Genomic DNA, 24,861 nt, shown 5'->3' on the forward strand with positions numbered 1-24,861 from the left:
GGAGGAATCCCAGATGTGTTGGCTAGACCCTGCAATTGAAAAAGATTTCTCCATTAATACTAAGAAAACTACATAATTGAATCAACAAGAATTAAGGTTTTGGGGGTTTCATGTACTCCACATTCTGAGTGTGAATTTCAATGCAAAAAGCATTTTTCTATAAACTTTGTTTTAACTGCTTATATTAACAAAAAATAAATTGTTGGGGTGAGCCAAAAAATCATGTCATTAAAAAAACTTGTTTTGCAATTGTAATTTAAGTAACAATGGAATTTAAGGAAAGATTCTTTAGAAATCTTTCTAAAACAATATCCAAATCTCAATCCATTGACACCCTCAAAGATCAGAGGAATGGTCTTTTAAAGTCAAATTTTAAAGGGCACAAAGAAAATTTTTAGTAGAGACTATCATTGCGACCCAGCTTGTTGGGGGCAATATGCTGACTCTGTAAACTGCTTAGAGAGGGCTATAAAGCACTGTGAAGCGGTATATAAATCTAAATGCTATTGCTATTTATAGCTGGAGGAACAATGAAACTTTTCTTCACCGTATTTGGTATACATCAGCTCAAACGTTTTGCCTGGAAGATTAACTATGATCGTCTTATTGAAACCAAAAAGATAACCTGGTCCTTAACCCAAACTGGTTAGTGGCCAACTATGTGCATATATTTCTTTCACTAAGTCTATTTTATTTATTTATTTTGTCACAACAGTATATATAAGCATAAGTATGAAGTAACTATATAGTATATAAGCATATATATGAGTATAAGTATGAAATAACTATATAAATTGGATATAATGAAAGGAAACAGTAGGACAGGAACGGTAGGCACGCTTATGCTCTTATGCACGCCCCTTACAGACCTCTTAGGAATGGGGTGAAGGCAATAGTAGACAGTCTTTGGTTAAAGCTTTGGGGATTTTGGGAAGAGACCACAGAGTCAGGTAGTGCATTCCAGGCATTAACAACTGTTACTGAAGTCATATTTTCTGCAATCAAGTTTGAAGCTCTTCCCAAGTTGTACTTTAAGATTGTCGCGCGCTCTCTTGTCCCTTTCCAAAATGCAACAGCGAAGTCTGTGGAATAGTTCGGAAAGAAAACGACGAGAAAGTACGAAGCAGCAGCGCTTAAACATGTAAATAAACCTAAAGAAGGAAGCAAAGGAAGCGTCGCGGTAGGAAATAAGTTTCTCACTCTTCGATTTCTGGAGAATACGGTAAATTCGGGTCAGTCACGTGTTTTGCACACACCCAACTACACAAACACAAAACACACACGCACACAAACAGACTGAAAGAGAGAAATAGGCAGAAGCACGCATGCATACATAAAGCAAAAGAGGGAGACTAATTTGAAAAAAGGAGAAATAGGAGGCAAAGAGGACCAAGGCAAAAGGCGTCGCTGAGTTCGGGGGAAAAGTTTCCACTAGTGTGAAAGTCTATGGAGGTTCTCGGGGGCCGCTACTGTGAAAGTCGCCCAAGGGAGAACGGGCAGAGATTCCCCAAGTCCTCCTGGCACGTGCGGAGCCAATAACAAACGCGTGTAGGAAAGTGAGCGCGCCTTTCTACACGCTTCCCCCCTTTCTCGGCAGCATGGGGATGTGCTACAGTCTCCGCTCCCCAGAGGTGGGGGACCACCACCTACCCATCTCTGCCTATCCCGCAGGCGGAGACGCGGCGGAGCTGCAAGCCGCCAAGAAGGAGAGCAGCAAAATCAAAGAAAAAGCGGATCGGAAGCGCAGCCAAAGCATCGACAAGTCCCTCAAAGCCGAGAAGAGGGAGTACAAACGGACGCACAGGCTGCTGCTGCTAGGTGAGAGAGGGAGCGAGCCGTGCGGGGAGGCGCCGTCGGGCGTGTGAGCGCGGGCGCCGTCGAAGGGAGTCGGCTTGCTTCTGTCTGGTGCTCCATCTCTTCCTCCGTCTCTCTAGTCCCGCCACCATCCTGGCGCCCTCTTGGCCTGGGAGCAGCGCCACCTGCTCGCCTGGTCTTTCCCCCCCTCCCCGCCTTTCTTTGCTTTGTAATTCAGTTTGCTTCTCCTCCCTTCTAGCCTCCTTTTTACGCCACAGAAAACAGGACTGTCACTGTGGAAAGGGAAGTTTTCCAGCGTTTGCCTTTTGTGGGATCGATATTTACATTGCCAGCGTTATTGGTCCTCTCCGCTCTACAGTACCTGCCTAACTAACTAACTAACTAACTAGCTAGCTAGCTAACGTATCCCTCTGCGCACACCAAGACTTTTTTGCAAAGATAATGCAGAAAAAAAGGGAGGGTTCTGTTTATGTCCGAAAGTTTGGGAGCCATAAGTTATGCTGTTGTTGCAACACAACTTTCTCCCACCACACCCACTAATCAGCCAGATTACCGCTTGAAAAAGCGGAGGAGGAGGAGGAGTGCAGCCAACCCGCCTTGAGGGCCAAGTAGCCGGGAAAAGAATAATCCGTCCTGGGACGCTTTCATGGGGCGCCAGGTTGGGGAAGGTACAACTTAGCTATTCAATTCTAATATTTATTGTCAGGGCACAATGTGTGTACAATGAGCTTGGCTGAGCTCACTCAGTGCACCCTCCCCAACACAATACAACTCACAGCGAAGACAGAAAATCCCATACCCAATAAATCATTTTTACAAAACACCCGGCCCTATTGCACCAGTGTGGACATGTTACACATTGTGCCGCCCTGCAGTCCATCATAATATGTTATGATGTTATTTCTCATTCTGTTGTGAAAAGGATAATGGAAAGGGGTGATTTGTTAGGGCTCCTTTGGAGAGCGGTTCAAACCTAGTCCCAGGATAAGCATAGCTTGAACCAAAGTGCGATCTGAGTCGCCCGAGGTCATTGGGCGGCGCACAAATTTAACAAATCAAAATCTCGGAGGGAGAAAAGCTTTTCTCCTCTTGAAATCCCCGGAGAGCCCCGATGCAGGTTGGCAGCCGCTTCTTCCAGATGGTTAAATTGCTTCTTATGAAAATCTTTTGATAGTTTATCTTAAAACGTTAATTAATTTAAAGCTTTAATTAATGTAAAGTTTATCTTAAATTAAAATGTAAATTAAATCAAGGAGAGGAACTTTTCACCCTCTTCCCTGCCTGGCTCTGAACTCTTCCTGTAAGGGACGAGCTAAGCTATGGTTACTCTTCCTCCTTACTAATCAGGAGGATCTGGCTGAGTATTGATTACAGTAATTATGGAAGGCCTATTCAGGGCAGCCTTGCATTCTTCTAGTCTTTGCTGAAAATATTTGACTTATCCAACTGAAGTCAGTATGCGTAGCTGAGGGTTGAACTGTGGTGTCCTTGGTACTTCGGAGCTCCCACGTAACACCTATCCTGCGCAGACTGCACTGCACTGACTACCTGTTGTTTTCCAGGTGCGCTTCAAGGTATTGGTTACCACCTTTAAAGCGCTCCATGGCTTAGGACCGGGTTACTTACGGGACCGCCTACTGCCGGCCTCTATCTCCCAGCGTCCGGTGCGTTCCCACAGGGAGGGACTCCTCAGGGTGCCGTCAGCCAAACAATGTCGACTGGCTGCCCGCAGGGGGAGGGCCTTCTCTGTGGGGGCTCCTACCCTGTGGAACGAGCTTCCCCTCGGGCTCCGACAACTACCTGACCTTAGGACCTTTCGCCGTGAACTTAAAACCTATTTATTTCATATGGCTGGACTGGCCTGATTTTAAATTTTAAATTTTAATTGTGGGTTTTAACTTTTGTAATTTGTATGGGGTGTAATGTTATTTTAAATTTTCGGCATATTTGAATCAGTTTTTTAAGGGTTATTTTAATTATGGTGTATGTTTCTGTCTGTATTTTATTTGCCTGTTCACCGCCCTGAGTCCTTCGGGAGAAGGGCGGTATACAAATTAAAACATTATTATTATTATTATTATTATTATTATTATTATTATTATTATTATTATTATTATTATTATTATTATTATTATTATTATTACTTTCTGAGTTGTGCGCTTCCAGATATTTCAGTACCCAACTGGGTATACAGTAGTAGCTTCAGTGCAAGTAAGTCTAGGACTCCACAGTTCAACCCTCAGTTACATAAATATTTATATCTGTTGGTACTTGGGGTAGTGCATAAAATTGAGGAGTGATGTTCATAGGGAGAGGAAAGATCAAAAAAAGGCAAAATGGTGGAAGCAGTGTCATGATGCCAATCCAACTTGTAGCCACTACAGCTTTCTACCCTAAGCTCCACTTTGGCTAAGCATGGATGTGATCTGGTGGACCAAAAAGGAGCAGGGCTTGCATTATGATGCCACTTCCACCCTATTGACTTTTTTGATCCACCCACATCCCCGACGCTGCTGAAAAAGCTGCTTCCTTCACACACACACACACACACGGGGTGTGTGTGGGTGTGTAGTGAGTGAGAGAGAATGCTTTATTACAGTCATAGACAGCCCAAGAAAAATATCATTCCACAGTACAAACAAGCTAATGTAAAATCAATAGAACTGCATAGAAATATAATGCATAAATATAAACAATCTACTGAATAAACAAATATGGCTAAAATAGGTTATGATCTACACAGTCAGACAATAAATATCCAAGAGCTGTTTAAAGGCTGTGGTGTGTTGTATAGCGATGGAACAATATTTAGGGATGTTCAGTAGAACAGAATCAAGATAAATCTGATGATAACAACTAAGAGATAAAAAGAGCCAGAACAACCAGAACATTTGACTAAAAATGGAAGGAGGTCTCCTCTGATATAGATAATATTGTTCTATATGCACCTCAGTGTTCCTTCTAGTAATTTCCTGTGTTCCTAAAGGGTACTGGGCAGATACCACTTCATTCGCTATCCAAAATTTCTAGTAGCTCATATCTCAGTCAGAAGTGAAATACAGAGGCATATGTCACATTTTAAGCCCATGCAACACGCATAAAAGATTCCATGTTCAGCTTCTGGCATGTCCAAGAAAGACTAAGTAGTTTTGTAGAATTGTGGCCAATCGCTATAGACAATACTTCTGGGCAGCACTTGGGTTTCTGTAAATAATATGGGGACACAAATGTAGCATCCATCTATGACTCTTTAAAACAGCCATTCCACACACACACAGAGCATTGTGTAGTTATGTATTTTCCTGAGATAATGTGGCAGGTGTAGAAGACTTTACCTTTTGGAATCAAACGCAAAGCCCTAGTAGACAATAGTGGCCTATATGAGCTTTTCCTATGACTTCTGTCACCAGGTGTACTAATCCGAACATAACATATACAACTCCTCTGTTTTATATCCTAATACAGCTACAGCGTTGTTTTCCTTTTCATTCATATTCATACACCTGCATTATGGATATAGAACTGAATCTAGTTTGAATGCCAGACTGGGACTCTGCCTAAGCAGAGGGGGTGTGGGCTGATGATCTCCAGGCATGGAGCTTTTAAGAGAGATGTCCCACCCTCTTAAGATCATCTCATTGTTTCATATGGAAGAATTAGGAAGTGATGCTGTTTGTCTCGTCCTGCATGCAGAAACCTTCTTCACCAGTATCTTTTTTTTTTCCTTCAAAGAAAAAGAACTTTATTTTAGCTAAATGTTGTCATGTTAGCTTCCATGATGGACCAAGGTGATGAACGTGACAGCTTTGATGTAGACTTCTCATGGGATCATGGAACATTTCTCGTTTATTTTCAGTTGGGGCATGTTTTGCAATCTGCTGGACTAGTTCCTCTCCTGTGGTTTGGCACCAAGTCTTTCAGACAAGGCTGCTGAAGCTTGGAAAAACCAACCATTTCCAAGTAAATGTTTGTTTTTCCCCACCTGTCCTGAATACTTAATGATCCCCTCCATAAAGATCCAAGCAAGAGGCCCTAGGGAAATGGAAGGGCCTATTTTTTTTCCAATTTGTTTAATTATTCTTTTTGTCTTTATTGGTTAAAAAAAGTGGAGAATATATGTCAGATATTTAGTTAGGTTGTTTGTATCATCTCTATTTTGCCATTCTGCTAGTAGCTTAGAAGAACCACTGCATAAGATTTTTGTTGTGTTATCTAAAAAGGTTGCTAATTCTGCCATGGCTTTTAGAGGATGACTGTGGTTTCCAGTCATCCAAATGGCGAAGTTGACTTGGACTGTAGAGGTTTTTAAGACCAGGACTAGGAGTTTATTTTATTTATTTGTATTCTGCTTTTATTATTTTTACAAATAACTAAAAACACCGAATGTATCTAATATTCCTTCTTCCTCCTATTTTCTCCAGAACAACAACCCTGTGAGGTGAGTTGGATTGAGAGAGTGACTGGCCCAAGGTCACCCAGCTGGCTTTCATGACTAAGGCAGGACTAGAATTTGCCATCTCCTGCTTTAGCATTCATCCTTCATGACCTGTTCCTAAACTGTTTGTAAGAACAGATTAGCTTTTTTCTGTTGTTTTTCATTCTCTTCCTCATTAGAATTGTTTAGAAATAGACATTTATTTATTTATTTATTTATTTATTTATTTATTTATTTATTTATTTATTTATTTATTTATTTATAAAGAAATTTATAGTTGACTCTGCTCTGGGCAGCAAATAACAACCAATAAAACAATGTACCTGTACCATATTTTAAAAAACTTACTAATATGTTAATAACAATGTAACTCTTTGTTTAGAACTTTTTTTATAATAGTTATTACCCTTCTAAAGCTGTTTCCCCAAAAGCAGAAGATTCAGTTACTTTTGTCAATGTAAACAATTCCCTTAACTTACTTTACACTTTAGAACATAATACAATAATAGGGTTGGAAGGACTTTGGAGGTCTTCTAGCCCATCCTCCTGCTCAATTAAGTAATCTTGTATCATTCTGGACAAATGGCTGTCAAGTTTCTTCTTGAAAACCTCCAGTGATGGAGCACACACAACTTCCAGAACTAAACCCTTCCGCTGATTAATTGTTCTCACTATCAGAAAACTTCTCCTTAGTTCTATAGTTTGGATCGCTCTCCATAGGTGCTTTGGAGCAGAGGTCTGCAACCTTAGCAACTTTAAGCCTGGTGGACTTCAACTCTAGGAATTCTAGGAGTTGAAGTCCACCAGGCTTAAAGTTGCCAAGGTTGCAGACCCCTGCTTTGGAGAATAGGTTGACCCCATCTTCTCTGTGATAGTTGCTCCAGTACTGAAAGACTGCTATCATATCACTCCTTGTCCTTCTCTTTATTAGACTAGATACACCTAGTTCCCACAATGATTTAGCCTTCAGATCCCTTATCATCTTTGTTGTTGATGAGCCTATATCCCTCTTGGGTATGTTTGTTGAAATAGTGGTCAGATTGCAGCTTTAGATGTTCTTGGATGCAGGGGAATATTTAGGCCTATTTCACTGCAATTTCCTCTCTTAGCAAACTTCCAACATTTAATATTTTTAGTCAGTTCTTGACCGATGCCACTGTATCCAATGTATTGCTGTTCTATAATAAGTACAGTGAACCTGATTCTTCTAAGCGGGTACAAGACGTTCGACCTCTCGTCTATATGCGGATTCGTCATTGTCTCGAATGAGACCAATCACTGTTGTGTCATCTGCGAACTTCAGTAGCTTAACAGATGGATCGTGGGAGATGCAGTCATTGGTATACAGAGAGAAGAGAAGTGGGGAGAGCACACAGCCTTGGGGGGGCCCTGTGCTAATTGTACAGGTATTTGATGTGATCCTGCTTAGCTTCACCTGCTGCTTCCTGTTTGTTAGGAAGCTTGTGATCCACTTACAAGTCTGTTCTGGTACCTGTAGCTGGTTTAGCTTAGTTAGAAGAGTGTCTGGAATGATGGTATTGAATGCTGAACTAAAGTCTACAAAGAGGACCCTTGCGTAGGTCTTTGAAGACTCAAGATGTTGTAGGATGTAGTGCAGAGCCATATTAGATAACCATTGTAATAAAAATTTAAAGACAACTTGAAAGAGCCTTTTGTGTCTTGTCCGCTCTCACCGCAGCCGGGGTCTGCGAACACAGAGGAATGTATGCCTCCTGGCCCCAGTCCTGGCTTCATGCCTAGACAAGCTGCAGAGGAGGGGGCACCTCCCGGTCCCAGCCCTGGCTCCATGCCCAAGCAGGCTGCAGAGGAGGGAGCTTCCCCCGGCCCCAGCCCTGGCTCCATGCCCAGGCAAACGGAGCAGCTAGACCCCTCCCCCTCCTCCACAGCATGTGAGCCTGAGGAAAGTTTACTTCCAACAGCTGCTGATTGGAGTGACCCTCGCATCAGAAGACTGGATAGGCGGAGGCAACAGAAGGAAGGGAGGGGCAGGCCTTAATGAGTGCTGAGTCATGGAGCCACACCCCATGGCCTATATAAAGGATCTGCTTTCTGGCAGTCTCTGAGTCAGGCAAAGTCGAACTTATCTTGCTGAAGTCACTTACTGGTCTCCTGCCTGCTCTGAGGACTTTGCTAGGACTTTGGGCAGAGCTGCAGAGGCAAGCCTGATTCGGATTTCCCTGACCTGGCCATCAGTGGAGGAGTGGGACACGACAGAGCCCTTCCCTAATATACATGATGTTCAGTGTTTGTTTTTCGAGCATTCTGATTGGCAAACACTGGGACTGTTGGTTCATTCAAGAGTTTGGGATCAAGAAGGGCAGCCTGCCAATGGCTTAATGTACTTCTCCATACATATGGTAGAGGAAGGCAATGTAACTTGTTACGTATTCAGCCATATCTAGGTAGAAGTATTATGTAAACTTCCTTGTCTGAAGAATAACATTTTTTCACCTAGTTGAATTTCACAAAAGGCACTTCTCTTCCATTGCCCTCTGAACACACTTTAGCACTGATTCTCCCGGAAATTATATAGGGCACATGTCTTAAATGTTGACTTGCTTGATAATGCCTTTCCAAGGAACTATTGTATTCTAGAAAGGCTCTCAGCAAGAGAGCCAAATCTTATTACTGGCTTTAATTTTAAGAAAAGAAAGAGGAAGGGGGTTATAACTCAGAAGATTGGATACTGGAAATGAAGTCTTCCCTTTTGAATGCATTCTAGCCTTATGTTTACGCAAGATTTTTTTTAAAAAAACATTCTAAATAGTAAGTGGTGAATCTCTCTGTTGTAAGGAGATTAAGGATGGGTTAACTGTGGCTCCAAAAGAAAGAAAAGGCTGCGAGATGGGGGGGAAAGGGATTTATTTGTGCAAACACAGACAAAAATATGTCCATTCAATCAAAAAAAGACAACTATTAACAGAATAGCCGAATAACAGAGTTGGAAGGACCTTGGAGGTCTTCTAGTCCAATCTCTTGCTCAAGCAGGAGACCCTGTACAATTTCAGACAAACGGTTGTCCAATCTCTTCTTAAAAACCTCCACTGATAGATACCTGTGAAGGCAAGCTGTTTCACTGATTACTGTAATTGTTCTAACTGTCAGGACATTTCTCGTTAGTTCTAGGTTGCTTCTCCCCTTGATTAGTTTCCATCCATTGCTTCTTGTTTTGTCTTCAGGTCCTTTGGAGAATACATTGACCTCTGCTCTTCTCAGCCCCTGAGATATTGGAACTCTGCTATCATGTCACCCCTAGTCCTTTTTTTTCATTAAACTAGACATACTCAATTCCAGCAACCATTTTTCCTATGTTTTTTTTAAAATTTGAATTTATATCCTGCCCTTCTCCGAAGACTCAGGGCGGCTTACACTGTGTTAAGCAATAGTCTTCATCCATTTGTATATTATATACAAAGTCAACTTTTATTGCCCCCAACAATCTGGGTCCTCATTTTACCTACCTTATAAAGGATGGAAGGCTGACTCAACCTTGGGCCTGGTGGGACTTGAACTTGCAGTAATTGCAAGCAGCTGTGTTAATAACAGACAGACTTAGTCTGCTGAGCCACCAGAGGCCCTAGCCTCCAGTCCCCTGGTCGTCTTTGTTCTTCTTCTCTGCACTCTTTCTAGAGTCTCCACTTCTTTTTTATATCATGGTGACCGAAACTGGATGCAATATTTCAAGTGTGGTGACTTGGAATTCCATATTTCAAGTGACCGCACTTGGAATATTGCATCCAGTTTTGATTATCACAATATAAAAAAGGTGTTGAGACTCCTTAAGTGGTCACTTAAAAGTGAGGCAGTGTTGTGGCACTTTCTGGGCAGCCAATTGGTAATTGTGTAGGCCTCCTTTTAATGCTCATGAATTCATAAAGCAATTGTTTCTTTTTGTTAGAATAAGGGAAGAAGTTCATGGACCTCTCCTTTGATAGTCCCTGAGTTCAGTACCCCAAATTAGCGGTCACCAACTGGTGGTCCGTGAACTACTGGTGGTCCGCAAGAAATTTTTGGTGGTCCGCATAAATATTATTTGCATTTTTTGTATTGCACTAAATTAGGGGTCCTCAGACTAAGGCCCCTGAGACAGATACATGCAATGAACGTTTGTGTTGCTGCAGAGAGTCTCCCCCTTCGAGGTCTTTTTGTGTGGGTCGGAGGGGGACAGAAATTCTGACTTGGGGGTCTGCTTCAGCCTCCTGGTGCAGGGCTTTGGGCAAAGGCTGGAGGGAAGTGCCACTGGTGGCGAAGAGCCGGAGGGCCTTGTTCCAGTGGGATTGCATCATGCTCTGGAACTGGCTGACCATCTCAGCCCGCTGAGCCTCCAGGCACCGGTACCTGGCCTTGCACTCCCACAGGTCTTCCCTCTGCTTGGAAAGCCTATGCTTGTGGTCCTCAGTGAGGTGCTTCTACTGAGCCTCCTTCTCAGTCAGATACAATTTGAACTGAGCTGTTTTGCCAACTTTCTTGTGGTGGCTGCTTAGCTACAACAACTGCTTCCTGTTGGGGCCCTAAGGAGCCTGGGCGGAGAGGTGAGGAATCGCTGTGAGTAGAGGCTGGCGAAGTGCTCCTCAACATGAGTGACATTGAGTTGGCCACACCCACCGTCACATGACCACCTAGTCATGCCCACCCAGCTGGTCATTAGGCAGATCATATTAATGGTCCACGGGATTTAAAATGATGAATTTAGTGCTCCCTGAGGTCCAAAAGATTGGTGACCCCTGCTCCAAATGACTGTCAATGCAAGGATTGCTTTGTAAGGTTACTTTTTCATCACCATCATAACCACAAACAGTCACTAAATAAGGCACTTGCTAAGTGAGGACTACCTGTATATGAAAAGGAGGCTCGGGAGAGAGACAGAAGAGAGGAATATATAGTGGCCAGTTCTGCTAGCTGAACTATGAATTTCTAGCAGTCACCAAAAGTGTACACATAGTTAATGCATGTGAAGACTCTTGGAACAATATACAAGTATTCCTCAACTTATGACAACAACTGAGCCCAAAATTTCTGTTGCTGAGCGAGACATTTGTTAAGTGAGTTTTGCTCAATTTTATGACCTTTCTGGCCACAATTATTAAGTGAATCCCTGCAGTGCTTAAATCAGTGGTTAAGTGAATCTAGCTTCCTCATTGACTTCACTTGTCAGAAGGTCACAAAAGGGGTCATGTGACCCTGGGACACTGCAACCGTCATAAACATGGCTCAGTTACTAAGTTCTCAAATTCTGATCACATGACCATAGGTTTGCTGCAATGGTCATATCACTTTTTCCCAGTGTTGTAACTCTGAACGGTCACCAAACGAACTGTTGTAAGTCAAGGATTATCTATAAAATTCTTTCCAAATTTATCACTATCTGGATTAAATTGCCATTTATGGGACTCAGCCATTGTCTTTTTATCATTTAAGTCTATTCTCCTCTTTCCCATTCTCTTCTCCTATTCCTCACAGTCTCTCACAAGCTCTCTTATGGTTTGTCCTTCATGGGCAACCCATGCTTCTTGGAACCCATGTCTAGGCAGTGCATTACTGGAATGGTGAAACTATCTTTGTTTTTTAGTACACACCCTCCCCTCCATTTGCAAGAAACACATTAGTAAAATATATTAAAAGTATATACTAACATAACAGTTTGAATGCCCCAGGAATAAAGAGTAAGTTCATGTCCTTCTTTTCTCTATAACATGTAGTATTTCTCAAGAACTTATTGAGTTCTTGAGTTCTTATTGAGGAAAGCAGGATGTCTGTACAGGCTACACTAGCATCCCAAAATAACTAAATTATGTCATTTAATCTTGTACAGACATCCATGCCAGGAACTAAACTTTCCTTCCTTTCCTTCAGAATTAGGAATGATTCATTTATTTATCTATACCATTATATCACATCTTTCTTCTGTGAAGATATCCAGACATTTTCCAGACATAGATGCTAGGAAGATAGATCTGCTTCAGAGGTGGGTTTCAGCAGGTTCTGACCAGTTCTGGAGAACCGGTAGTGGAAATTTTGAGTAGTTCGGAGAACCAGTAGTAAAAATTCTGACTGGCCCCGCCCCCATCTATTCTCTGCCTCCCGAATCCCAGCTGATTGGGAGGAAATGGGAATTTTGCAGTAACCTTCCCCTGGAGTGGGATGGGAATGGAGATTTTACAGTACCCTTCCCCTGCCACGCCCACCAAGCCATGCCACACTCACCAAGCCACAGAACCGGTAGTAAAAAAAAATTGAAACCCACCACTGATTTGCTTCCTTGTCTCGGCACAAGGATCGCCGGCTGTTTTCAGAGCACCTGTCTTCGTGCCTCCACCTGTATCTCATCATCTTAGTGCAGCAAAGACCACCCAAGAACATCTTAAGGCATTGTGGCTCCATTTGGTTTTACTGGCTTTCTGTTGGATCTCTTCTTGAATCTAGTCCCTGACCCCTTCTTCCACTCAACAGTCCCCTTCTGGCTGTAAGGATGACTGGAACTCTGGCTTTTGCAGCTGCTGCCACCTGGTGGTCAAAATGCTGAACAAAGCTCAGAGCACCAAGGACCTCTCGTTTCATCCACGATCTACAAATATTCTCCTTTATTGGCTGAACAAGCAGTCTGTCAATCTACTCAAAGTTGGACAAAAATTTCTTCCGGTAAGGACACACGAATCTAATATCCAATCACAACAGGGTCATTTTAATAAAGACTTTCTGATAAGCAGTTTTGGGTGATGAAAGAAAAGGTTTGGGAAATCCTGCTCTCCAGACTCCAAAGCAATGGTGAAATCCAATTTTTTTTTATTACCGGTTCTGTGGGCATGGCTTGGTGAGCATGGTGTGGCTTGATGGGCGTGGCAGGTGAAGGATATTGCAAAATCTCTATTCCCACCCTACTTCAGGGGAAAGATACTGCAAAATCTCCATTCCCTCCTCACTCCTGGGGGAAGGATATTGCAAAATCTCCATTCCCACCCCACTCGGGGGCCAGCCAGAGGTGGTATTTGCCAGTTCTCTGAACTACTCAGAATTTCTGCTACCAATTCTCCAGAACCTGTCAGAACCTGCTGGATTTCACCCCTGGTCCAAAGCCTTGAAATTTGCTTGCCCATACTCTGCATGACATCTGTGATGCAATTGAAAGGACTTATACTGTGGCTTTTTGGGGTTGAGAATTCCTTTTCATTGGCTGATGATTAATGGATTGGTTTTACAAATGTATAAAGCCACCCAACAATTCAGGTAGTCCTCAACTTACTATCACAACTGAGACCAGAATTTATGTTGCTAAACAAGCCAGTTTTTAAGTGAATCATGCCCAGTTTAATGATCTTTTTTGTCATCGTTGTTTTAGGGAATCACAACTGCAGTTGTTAAGTTAATCATGCAGCAATTAAGAAAGCTTGGCTGCCCCCAATGTCTTTGTTTGTCAGAATCCAACTGGGAAGGTGTCAGTTGGCAATCACATGCCCCTGGGATGCTGCAATTGTGATAAATACATGCTGGCTGCCAAGCACCCAAATTTTGGACGTGTGACCATGGGAATGCTGCAACAGTTGTAAGTGCGAGGACTGATTATAAGTCACTTTTTTCAGTGCCATTGTAACTGAGGACATACGTCCATCCCACCAGAGCTGATAGGGTGAGCACCCTCCCATCCTCCCACTTTTATTCCTGGCTCAGGAATTCTGGGGGTTGAAAGTCTACAGGTCGTAAAGGGGCCATAGTTGCCTACCTCTGCCTTATACATTGCCATCTTGTGGGTCCTTGGAAGTGTGCCTTTTGCACTGTAGCTCCTATCCCAGTGATGGAGAACCTTTTCGGCACCGAGTACCGAAAAGGGAGCATGCGTGGGTGGCACCAAGTGCCGAAAAGGACCAGCTGATCATCGTGCATGCATGCACACCAGGAACCCCAGGTGACATGGCTCCACATGCCACTTTGGGCACGTGTGCCATAGGTTCTCCATCACGGTTCTACCCCATGAAACATTGTCTCTGAGATCCAACAACCCCCCACCCTTCTATCCTTCCAGAGAGTACTTAAAACTTGTTTCTTTCCCAGATATTGGGATAGGTTGAGGCTAGGGTGGGACAGGAATGTGGGTGCATCAGAAAAGTGTGTTTGTAGTGCCAGGTTTTTCTGTTTTTCTTTATTGCTGTTGGTTTTATACTGTTGTTTTATTGGTTGTAAGCTGCCCAGAGTTGTCTTAAGGTGAGCAGTTATATAAATGTTTTAAATAAAAAAATTTCCCAGTCAATCTGTAGTTGAGATTGAGTATCATCAGCTTTGATTCTCTTCCTCTCCTAATGTGTTGTTACAACTTCTATATTAATCCTTGCTGTAAACTTCAGGTCTTCAGCAGCATTTATCTACTGCATGAATACAGGTGATTACCAGATGGCAGCCAAAAGATACAAAACTCCTAAGGTTTTGCTGCCACATATTGGTTGATAGAACAGACGGTCATTTGGTCAACTCATAATTCCAAGGAACAGCAACAAAAGTTCAGTCTGACCTCAGTAAATCCGAAACTTCTGCCTATCTATCTATCTTATCTATCTATCTGTCTGTCTGTCTGTTTTGACAAGCATGAATTTTATGACAGATACAAGTGTAAACATAATTATAAATACATGTAAAGGATAAGAATAAAAGAAAACATTAGGATAGGAATGGTAGGCATGCTGGTGCGCTTATGCACGCCCCTTACAGACCTCTTAGGAACGGGGTGAGGTCGTCAGTAGATAGTCTTTGGTTAAAGCTTTGGGGATTTGGGGAAGAAACCACAGAGTCAGGTAGTACATTCCAGACATTGACCTCTCTGTTGCTGAAGTCGTATTTTCTGCAGTCTAGTTTGGATCAATTTACCACAAGTCTGTATCTATTGTGTGCTCTTGTATTGTTTTGGCTGAAGCTGAAGTATTCATAGGCTGGTAGGACATGTAGCATTGTAACCATACTACATTCATTTAGGGTCCCATTAATAAGTGGTAGAGTTAGGTCACCAAGAAAGATAAGAGGGTGTGGGCAGGAGGCTGCCCATGTTAGTAGTGATGTTAGTTTGTTCGCATATGTAAGGTCGTAATCAGGCGCTCTGTAACAGAGTATGAAGCGAATTGTGGTGTTTAGGGAAAGGTCGCATACGATGGTCTCAGGAAGAGCTAACTCCTGTGCAACTTGAATATTTTTTAGATTTAGGGATTTTTCATAGAAGATAGCAACACCACCCCCTCTGTGGATTGTGAAATTTGCCATTCATCTTTTTACTCCCAGGTAAATCCAAGGTGGCATACATGCAATTCAACCAATTATCTTGCATTGATTATTCTCATTAATATAAAGGGACAAGTAATTTTCTACATCGTTCCCTCCTACCCATTTCTAACACATATAGAGACTTACTCTGCAGCTCAACACTCAGCTGGAACCAGAGGGCTCCAAAAATCAATTAGCCACACATTTCTTAAATTACACCACTTCATGGATTCTGTGCAGTCTTCCTACAGGCAACTTTTGAAGAGGGTAAGGAATCCGAGCAAGGCAGCATAAAAGTTATAAACTGCTGGGTTCCAAAAATAAATATCTGTTTATTGAAGGAACATTCTGCACTTTGAGCTTAGGATACACACCCGGGATTTGGGGGACCGAAAAATTGCTGCTGCTTCTTTTTTGGGAGGGGGCGAAGGCTCTTGAAACTATCACAGCTCATAACTGTAGGGTACTGATAAATAAAGGCTACATTTAGAATAGGATGGTTTAAATCAATTGCACATTTTGTACTTAGGCAGAATGCCACATTATTCCATATACTTCAGCTCTCAATTTTATTTGGGAGAAATAGGCTCTGCTTTTCTGAAAATGGCTATGGGACTCAATGCCCCACACTTTTTTCTCAGCCTTGTTTAACGTTTATGGAGAAAATTGTATACTATTTTAATACATATTATTCCTTAAAACCAAATCAGTTTCACATACTATGAAGAAAAATAGGAGGAGACCCTGTGTATCCTTCTACAGATTTCCTGCAAAAGTCAGATTATAAATAAATTGGCAAATAAGTGTTTTTACAAGTGCCTTTTCTTCAGGAGCTCAAGGCAATTTAAGCGGAGATTGCTTTCTTTTTATCCTTACAACATCAATCCTGATGGTCTGTTAGTGCTCAGAGAGAGATGGATCGTCCCAAAGTCACTCATGAAGTTGAAATCCTGAGTTTAGAAAATTTAGAACCCTGCCGCCTTCGACATGACCTGAGTTTAACTCACAGAATCATCTGTTACAACGTCCTTCCTGTTGAAGACTACTTCAGTTTCAATCACAACAATACAGGAGCACACAATAGATTTGAGCTTAATGTGAACCGCTCCAATCTTGATTGCAGAAAATATGACTTCATTGTCATATTGGTTGTTAATGCCTGGAATGCACTACCTGACTCTGTGGTCTCTTCCCAAAATCCCCAAAGCTTTAACCAAAGACTATCTACTATTGACCTCACCCCATTCCTAAGAGATCCCTAAGGGGCGTGTATAAGCGCACCAGCGTGCCTACTGTTCCTGTCCTAATGTTCCCTTTGATTGTATCCAATTCGTATAGTTATTTCATGCTTATGCTTATATATACTGTTGTGACAAATAAATAAATAAAATAAATAAATAAAAAATAAGTATCCAAGGGTGGATTGGCGTTGAATCTGGCTCTCCATGATTGCAGTGTTTTCAACTCTGGCTTCCTTTTCTGTTTCGCCACATCTGATTTCCTTTTTAAATTAAAATGGGGCCGTCTCCTTGAAGCGGATGACACTGGGTTGAGAGAAATTGTAATTCAAAACATTTAGAAAGGCACCAGCTTGGAAACAGCTAAAGCAGAACAGCCGCAATTCCAACGAGATGGTGCAGTTGCTCACAATCATAAGGATTCTTGTGGCACGGTTATTAACACATTTATGATGACATAAATTTAGTGCATTAAAGCCCATTGTGCCAGATACAAATTCACAAATGTTTATGTCACAATGATTTATTTATTGGGTACCATTAGTATTTATTATCATTTATTCATTCATTCTTGTTAATGATTTGGGGATGTTTTCAGCAGAACCCATCCCGGCTGTGCCCAAACCACAAAACATAACCCTAGCAGCATCAGAAAGTCATTAATTCAGTAATAGCACCATAATGAAAACCTAACAGAAACAACAGAAAGCCACACACACAAAATATAGTTTACTGAAGTGTGGGGTTTTGGTTAGAACTCTGAAAGAAATCTGTTGAATTTGGAACTAAGCCTTTAAGGCAGGAATGATATAGGATGTCCATATGATGCAGACCAGATTGCCCGATCTGGTAATGATGGCAGGTGGTTCGGAGAACAAGTAGCAAAAATCCCTGTCCCCTCTCCCACCCATGCCCAGCTGAGCGGCGCGATCATCAGAGGTTTTTTTTTTTTACTTTTAAAAGCATTTTTTCTTCAGCTGAAAAAAATGCTTTTAAAAGTAAAAAAAAAGCCTCTGATGATCATGCGGCTCAGCTGGGATTGTGAGAACCTTTTAAAAGCATTTTTTCTACAACCTCTTCGGCCGAAGAGGTTGTAGAAAAAATGCTTTTAAAAGGTTCTGATGATCAGGCAACTCAGTTGGGATCGTCAAAACCTTTTAAAAGCATTTTTTTTAAAAAGTATTTTGTAGAAAAAAATGCTTTTAAAAGTAAAAAAAAAAAGTTGGCCATGCTCACCCAGTCATATTACCCCACCACCATCAAAGCCGGTAGTAACAGATTTTACATTTCACCACTGATGCAGTCCAAAAAAATGAAGATGGCTGCCACAATGAAGTTTCATATGCACATAAACAATAGATAGAGCTTCAGTTGTGCCATTGTGGCTGCTATCTTCATTTTTGGGACTATACCTTCTGGAGACCCTGAGTAAGCAACATGGTGTCTATAGGTAGTTTTCAACTTACGACCTGCTTGACGTTACAATAGACTTGAAATGGGGGACTTATAGAAAGTCACGATAGAAAGTGTCCTCACATATTGCATTACAGTAGGGTATGCTGGTTTAACTGCTGCGGACAGGAAGATACTACAGAGAGTGATTAATTCGGCACAAGAAGCCATTGGTTGCCCTCTAACACCACTGAATGACATTGCCAGGTCTTGCTGCTTTAGCAGAGTAAGGATGATACTCAAAGATGATTCATACCCTGGTCAGTGTCTCTTTGCACTTCTGCCATCCGGCAGAAGACATCGAAGCATAGCCAGCCGAACAAATAGGTTTAAAAGTAGTTTCTATCCTTGGGCTGTCAGACTCTTAAACACAACCACAATCACTCCATGCACACGTGGAAACGTATGACTAGTTTTTCTTTTTCTTTCTTTTTCTTTTCCCCCCCTAATTACTTGCATAGGGATTATTCTTTATACTATTTATGTTGTTTGTATTTTTTTGTCATGGATTGCACCAGTGAGGCTAAAACCAATTTCATTGTATACATGGTGTACAATGACAATAAAGGCTATGCTATGCTATGAACTAGATCCAAAATTCTGACAGTCCCGCTCGCCCATGGCCATGTGACCATACTTTGAGCCCTTGGCAGCATGGCCACATTTACAGCTGTTTGCAGTATCCTGTGGTCACATGACTGTTTTTTACAATGGTTTTGCTGAAAACTAGTACTTGCTTCTGGTTCTCAGCAAAATCACACCGTAGCGAACAGTGCAGATTCACTTAACAACCACCACAAAAAACAGGTTGTAAAATCAGGTTGATCGCATAACTGACCTGTTTTACAACTTATGACCAATGAGTAGAAGGGAATATAGCTCAGGGTTTTATTATAGGGTCCTTGGTGCTCTCTGAACTTGTTTATTTTCTCGCAGATATTTCATTATCAAACTAGGCAACATCATGTTGGACCCCACAGTTGTGGGCAAAATTCATTTAACAACTTTCTTGCTAAGTTGTGCTGGGCTCAGTTGTGGTCATAAGTTAAGAATTAGCTGTCGTGTCTCATTTCTCAGGGAATGTGAAATAATCTTTCTAAAAATCCCACCATTCCCACACCAATTGTAAAATTACCTTGGAGAAACGATCTTGACTTTCCTTTTGCAAATCTTATTCTTTTGAGTCCTTTATTTCTTTTTTAAAACATTGATATCTCTACTGGATTTGTCCAGAATTGATATTAAACAGACTATGCTTTTTTTGGATCTTCTCTGGATCTCTTTTGTAGCGCTGTATGCTACAATCCTTTGAACTCTTTCCTGAAATCTTTCCATGTGGAGAAACTTTTCCCCTTCTGAAAACTTTTCCCCTTCTGAAAATCGAAATTTGTAAAATATCTTTTAACTTGTTGACTTCTGCAACCTAGCATTTGCTAATAATATTTTTTTAAGAATAATCTTCTGGTAGAAATAAATTACTATATTTTCCCTATTAATTTTGTAAAGAAAGAAAATAATCTTACGTGATTACAAAATATTAAGTAATGGGCCAATTCATTTTATATATAAATAAAAATAAAGAGGTTATTGTGAGAGGTCATCAAAGATTCAACTCAACTTTACTAGATTTTCACCAGTGTAGTTTCAAAATATTGGTTATGAAAGCCAGATAAACTTTTAAAGTTGGGCTATAATCCTGATCGTTCTGTAATAAAAATGTAATAAAAATCAAATTGGCCTCGTTAGAAAAATTCCTTGATGAAAACAGAGTTTGGGTTGATGTGTAGTATTAGTATTAGTAATTATTGGATTTTTATACCGCCCTTCTCCCGAAGGACTCAGGGCGGTGTGGGTGAAGGGTGTCTGTTGAAATTGTAGCTTGATTTTGCATAAGATGAATCCCCCGGTGATCAAATGAGGTCATGACTAGCAATTGTAAGACATTTTGATTTACTCATGTTTTACTATGGATTGAGAAATTTCCATTTATAAGGAGAGTGCAAATGTTGGCTTAAAGCTCAACATTAAGAAAACTCATGGCATCTGGCCCTCTCAATTCCTGGTAAATAGATGGGGAAGAAATGGAGGTAGTGACAGATTTTATTTTCCTGGGCTCCAAGATCACCACAGAGGGGGACTGCAGCCAAGAAATTAAAAGACGTTTGCTCCTGGGGAGGAAAGCTATGGCAAATCTAGACAGCATACTAAAAAGCAGAGACATTACCCTGCCAACAAAAGTGCGTATAGTCAAGGCTATGGTTTTCCCAGTTGCAACGTATGGCTGTGAAAGTTGGACCATAAGAAAGGCTGAGCGCCAAAGAATTGAGGCCTTTGAACTCTGGTGCCGGAGAAGACTCCTGCGAGTCTCTTGGACTGCAAGGCGAACAAACCAGTCCTAGAGGAGATCAACCCTGACTGCTCTTTAGAAGGCCAGATCCTGAAGATGAAACTCAAATACTTTGGTCACTTAATGAGAAGGAAGGACTCACTGGAGAAGAGCCTAATGCTGGGAAAGATTGAGGGCAAAAGAAGAACGGGACGACAGAGACTGAGGTGGCTGGATGGAGTCACTGAAGCAGTAAGCGTGAGCTTAAATGGACTCCAGAGGATGGTAGAGGACAGGAAGGCCTGGAGGAACATTCTCCATGGGGTCGCAATGGGTCAGACACGACTTCGCAACTAACAACAAATTGCTGTTTCAGAAATCTCTGAAGATTGAGCTTATTCTTCTATCAAAAGGGATAGTTTTGCTTTGTCCTTGAAATCCTGCTGTCATGATGAGCTGAAATGCTAATATATCACCATGATGGGCACCTGAGGGGAACATAATCTCTTTCCTTTTTTTGTGAAAAGATGGAAACATGGGCCTGAGCTGTGGGGCTAAATTACGTGTCAATGCTTAGTCACTAATGTCGGAAGAATAACTTGGAGATCCAACTCGAGTCAAGGCTGTGCAAGAATAAATAAAAATGAGATCCAGACAGCTGTGAGGAAAGAAGAAATATTTATTCCTAAAAGCAAAACATTTTTGGGGGAACTTGTCCAGGGTGAAGAGTCTATGTGCAGATTCTAGGATGACAGTGTGTGTGTGTGTGTGTGTGTGTGTGTGTGTGTGTTTAGATATGTTTATTCTTATCCACATACAGTTCCACTGGGAGACCTAATTTACTTGACTCTGTTTATGTTTGCAGACCTTATCCTTTGATATGTGGATTAAGTCCGGGTAACTTATTTGGGGTGGGGTTGAGGAAGTTTGAGGAAGGGATTTCCCCGTTTGCTATTTTTATTGATTAATTTAGTTTCAGCTTGATCATCAATTATCTAGCAGAGACACTGATTCTCAGACCATTATGAATTCTGTTAATATTTTAAGGGAAGATGGAAACAGTATAAAGAGTAAAACATTTTGATATAAAACTTAAGTTATTGTTCAGAAAGGACAAATTATAGGTTCTGTACTAGTTCTACATACAAACGTGAAAGCATAGCCATTTTTATAGTCTCCAGATGTTGAAAATAATAAAAATAGTCTGAATCAATCCGGACAATTTTTAATCTAAAATCAAGGAATTGACTTGGTTCCCATGAATGACCATCACAGTCGAAGTATCCTAACTACATGGTTGGCTTAGATGAAATATCTTGCCCGAAGGCAACCAAATCTGATTGTGGTTTTGGTAGTTATCCTTCCAGTAGTATATGATCCATCCATCTTTTTTTGAGTTTTCATGGGGATTTCTGACCTTTCCCTCTTCGTGAAGAGCTGGATATAGAAATTATATTGCCTAAAAATGATGGCTTTTTCTATTTTACAAAGAATTCTGGGAATTGTAGATTCTGAGCGTTTTCAGTTAAGTGGGATAGTTTATTTAGTGTTAGTTTGTGGGTTGTGGGTTAGTTTTAATGTTTATTTTGAATTAGCTTATTTATTTTATTTATTATTGATTACTGGTATATTTTTTATTTAATGTTAGTTTTCATATGCTTTGTAAAACTTTTATTTAAAAAATTAGGATAGTTTATGGGAGGATGAGAAGGACTGTTTAAATAAGTTGCAGCTAAAATACAATGTTTTCACTCTGGGGTGTTTCCCTACATTAGAGATATAAAATGTCTTGGAGTCTGTCATGGATAATGCATTTATACAAACCTTTGCAGACATTTGCCAAGTGCAAATGAGCAATCTGGCTGAGGTTTTACATTTATAAAGCAATTAAAATAAGAACCTTTTAAAATTGCTTGGGTAGAAACCACTCCAGATGATATGCAATCTATTGCTATTCAAGAATTATGACCTAAAATTGTTTACAGCTTTGACAAATCAATAACTTGTGCCTCTTAAATTGTGCAGAACGGGTTGTATTGGCTTCTCTGGATAAGATTATTCAGCTCTATACTAGGAATGAAGAAAATAATATGTGGGAAACAAAGCATTGTAGTAACATGAGGTTCTTCACACATCTGAAGTTTCTCACAGGTGAATTGAGAAATCTGTTTTCCTTTTACAAATTCAGGGGTGAAATGCTCCCGGTTTGGACCAGATCACCCGATCTAGTAGTGATGGTGGCGGGCAGTTCGGAGAATCAGTAGCAAAAATCCCTCCCTCCCCCCGCCCAGCTGAGTCGCGCGATCATCAGAGGTTTGTTTTTTTTACTTTTAAAAGCATTTTTTCCTTCGGCCAAAAAAATGCTTTTAAAAGTGAAAAAAAAAGCCTCTGATGATCACGCGGTTCAGCTGGGATCGTCCGAGGAGCCTTTTAAAAGCATTTTTTCTCAACCGCTTAGGCCGGAGAGGCTGTAAAAAAAATTTAAAGGGTTCTGCCCATCAGGCAGCTGGGATTGTCAGAGATCATCAAATTGAAAAAATCAAAAAAATCAAAATAAAAAAAATTATCAAATCAAAAATTGTCAGATTGTCAGCCAAAGAGGTTGTAGAAAAAATGCTTTTAAAAGTTAAAAAAAAAAGTTGGCCACAGCCACCCAGTCACATTACCCATCCCCCCACCAAGCCACGCCACAGAACCGGTTGTAACAAATTTTACATTTCACCCCAGTACAAATTCCATGATTTCCCCCAGTAGAGATAATGACCTGGTATGTTTAATTCAACCAAAACATCAACCACGGCCGCGGTGTGGCTCAGGCTGTAAGAAGCCTGTTATTAAACACAGCTGCCTGCAATTACTGCAGGTTCAAGTCCCACCAGGCCCAAGGTTGACTCAGCCTTCCATCCTTTATAAGGTAGGTAAAATGAGGACCCAGATTGTTGGGGGGGGCAATAAGTTGACTTTGTATATAAATATACAAATAGAATGAGACTATTGCCTTACACAATGTAAGCCGCCCTGAGTCTTCGGAGAAGGGCGGGGTATAAATGTAAAAACAAAAAACAAAACCAGATTTAATGTGGACATCCGTACCTAAAAGATAGGTTAATTCTAGTAAGGAATGTCTTAATCATAATTTGTACTTTTAGTTTGTGGTAGTTTTTTTTTCTTTGGTTCTGGCTCTAAAGTCATTGTTCTGTCCCCTCCACCTTACCTAAGAAAACACACGTGTCGAAGAATGTCTGCCAGCAATTTATTTACAAGTTGGCCTGGTTTCCTTTGGCAGAGGAAAGTTCTGGCAGCGACTCCCCAAGTGCCTGCCAGGTTCTTATCAAGAGCCAGTGTGTTTACAGTCCGTTGCCAGAGCAACCAAGAGACAAAAGAATGGTCAAGAGTTACTCACGAAAATCCAAGCCTTAAATCTGAAAACTGAAGCTCACACGATGCAGTTCACCCTTTGTAGCTTTTGTCCGTCACAAGGGCCAGATAACAACCCCACCCGCTTTTATCCCCTGTGGGGTGTGGCTCAGTGACTCAGCACTCTCTGGGCCTGCCACACCTCTTCCTCTGCTGCGCATGCCTCTCTTGCCGACGGTGCCTAGGTTCTATCCAGGATTGATCCTCCTCGTCCTCTATCTGTGGAGGCTCAGATACGCCTTCTTCCTGGCCTTCCGCCGGCACTTGAGGTGTTGCCAGGAAGGAGGGACCTGGAGAGGGGGCCTTGTCGGCTCCTCTCCCTCACTCTCCGAATCATCCTCCTCCATGAGAACAGGCTAAGGGGCCGGAGTCATAACAGTCATCCCATGGTTAATTTCTCTTTCTGGAAGAAAAACATGTAGATTTTTCAGTCAGTTTAAGAAATAATTTGCCGCCTTCTTTGCACTTTCATATATAGTTGAAAAGTAGGGAACATCTGCCTTCTTGTGGACATGAGAAATTATAGAGATGGAATAAAAACCTTGTGCATGGTGGATTCAAGCTTGTGCACCAAACTTGTGATTCATGCTTTTGATTGTGCACCAATCACAAGTATCTCAGGCTTTGCTCATTCTCTTTCTCTTTTTTTTGAGATAGGTGGCACTTTTCCATAGTAGCCCCTACTTCACTGAATCTCACAGGCATATATGCAGTTCCCTCCATATTGCGATTCTGTAAATAACTTATAATTGCATTTTTTCAGCAAATTTTCATCCCACGTGACCACAGGCATATAGTGTGGGTTTTTCATTTTAGAACAGAACAGAACAGCTTTATTGTCACTTTGAATGTACACGAATCAGCATACATTAAAATGAAATTACGTTGCATACAGCTCTCAAAGGGTCTCCACCTCT

The 24,861-nt window shown here is 41.3% G+C and overlaps 1 protein-coding gene across 1 annotated transcript in view; it reads left to right on the forward strand.

Moving 5' to 3' along the window:
• The first annotated feature begins 1,362 nt into the window (after positions 1-1,362).
• Positions 1,363-24,861, forward strand: part of GNAS (GNAS complex locus) — a 234,030-nt gene continuing 210,531 nt past the window's right edge. Inside the window, exon 1 of the mRNA XM_058177622.1 lies at positions 1,363-1,818. Coding sequence (XP_058033605.1) covers positions 1,599-1,818 — 220 coding nt within the window. The 5' untranslated portion in view covers positions 1,363-1,598. The remainder of the gene's footprint in view (positions 1,819-24,861) is intronic.

The sequence above is a fragment of the Ahaetulla prasina genome, chromosome 3 (assembly GCF_028640845.1).
Source record: "Ahaetulla prasina isolate Xishuangbanna chromosome 3, ASM2864084v1, whole genome shotgun sequence".
Classification (NCBI taxonomy): Eukaryota; Metazoa; Chordata; class Lepidosauria; order Squamata; family Colubridae; genus Ahaetulla; species Ahaetulla prasina.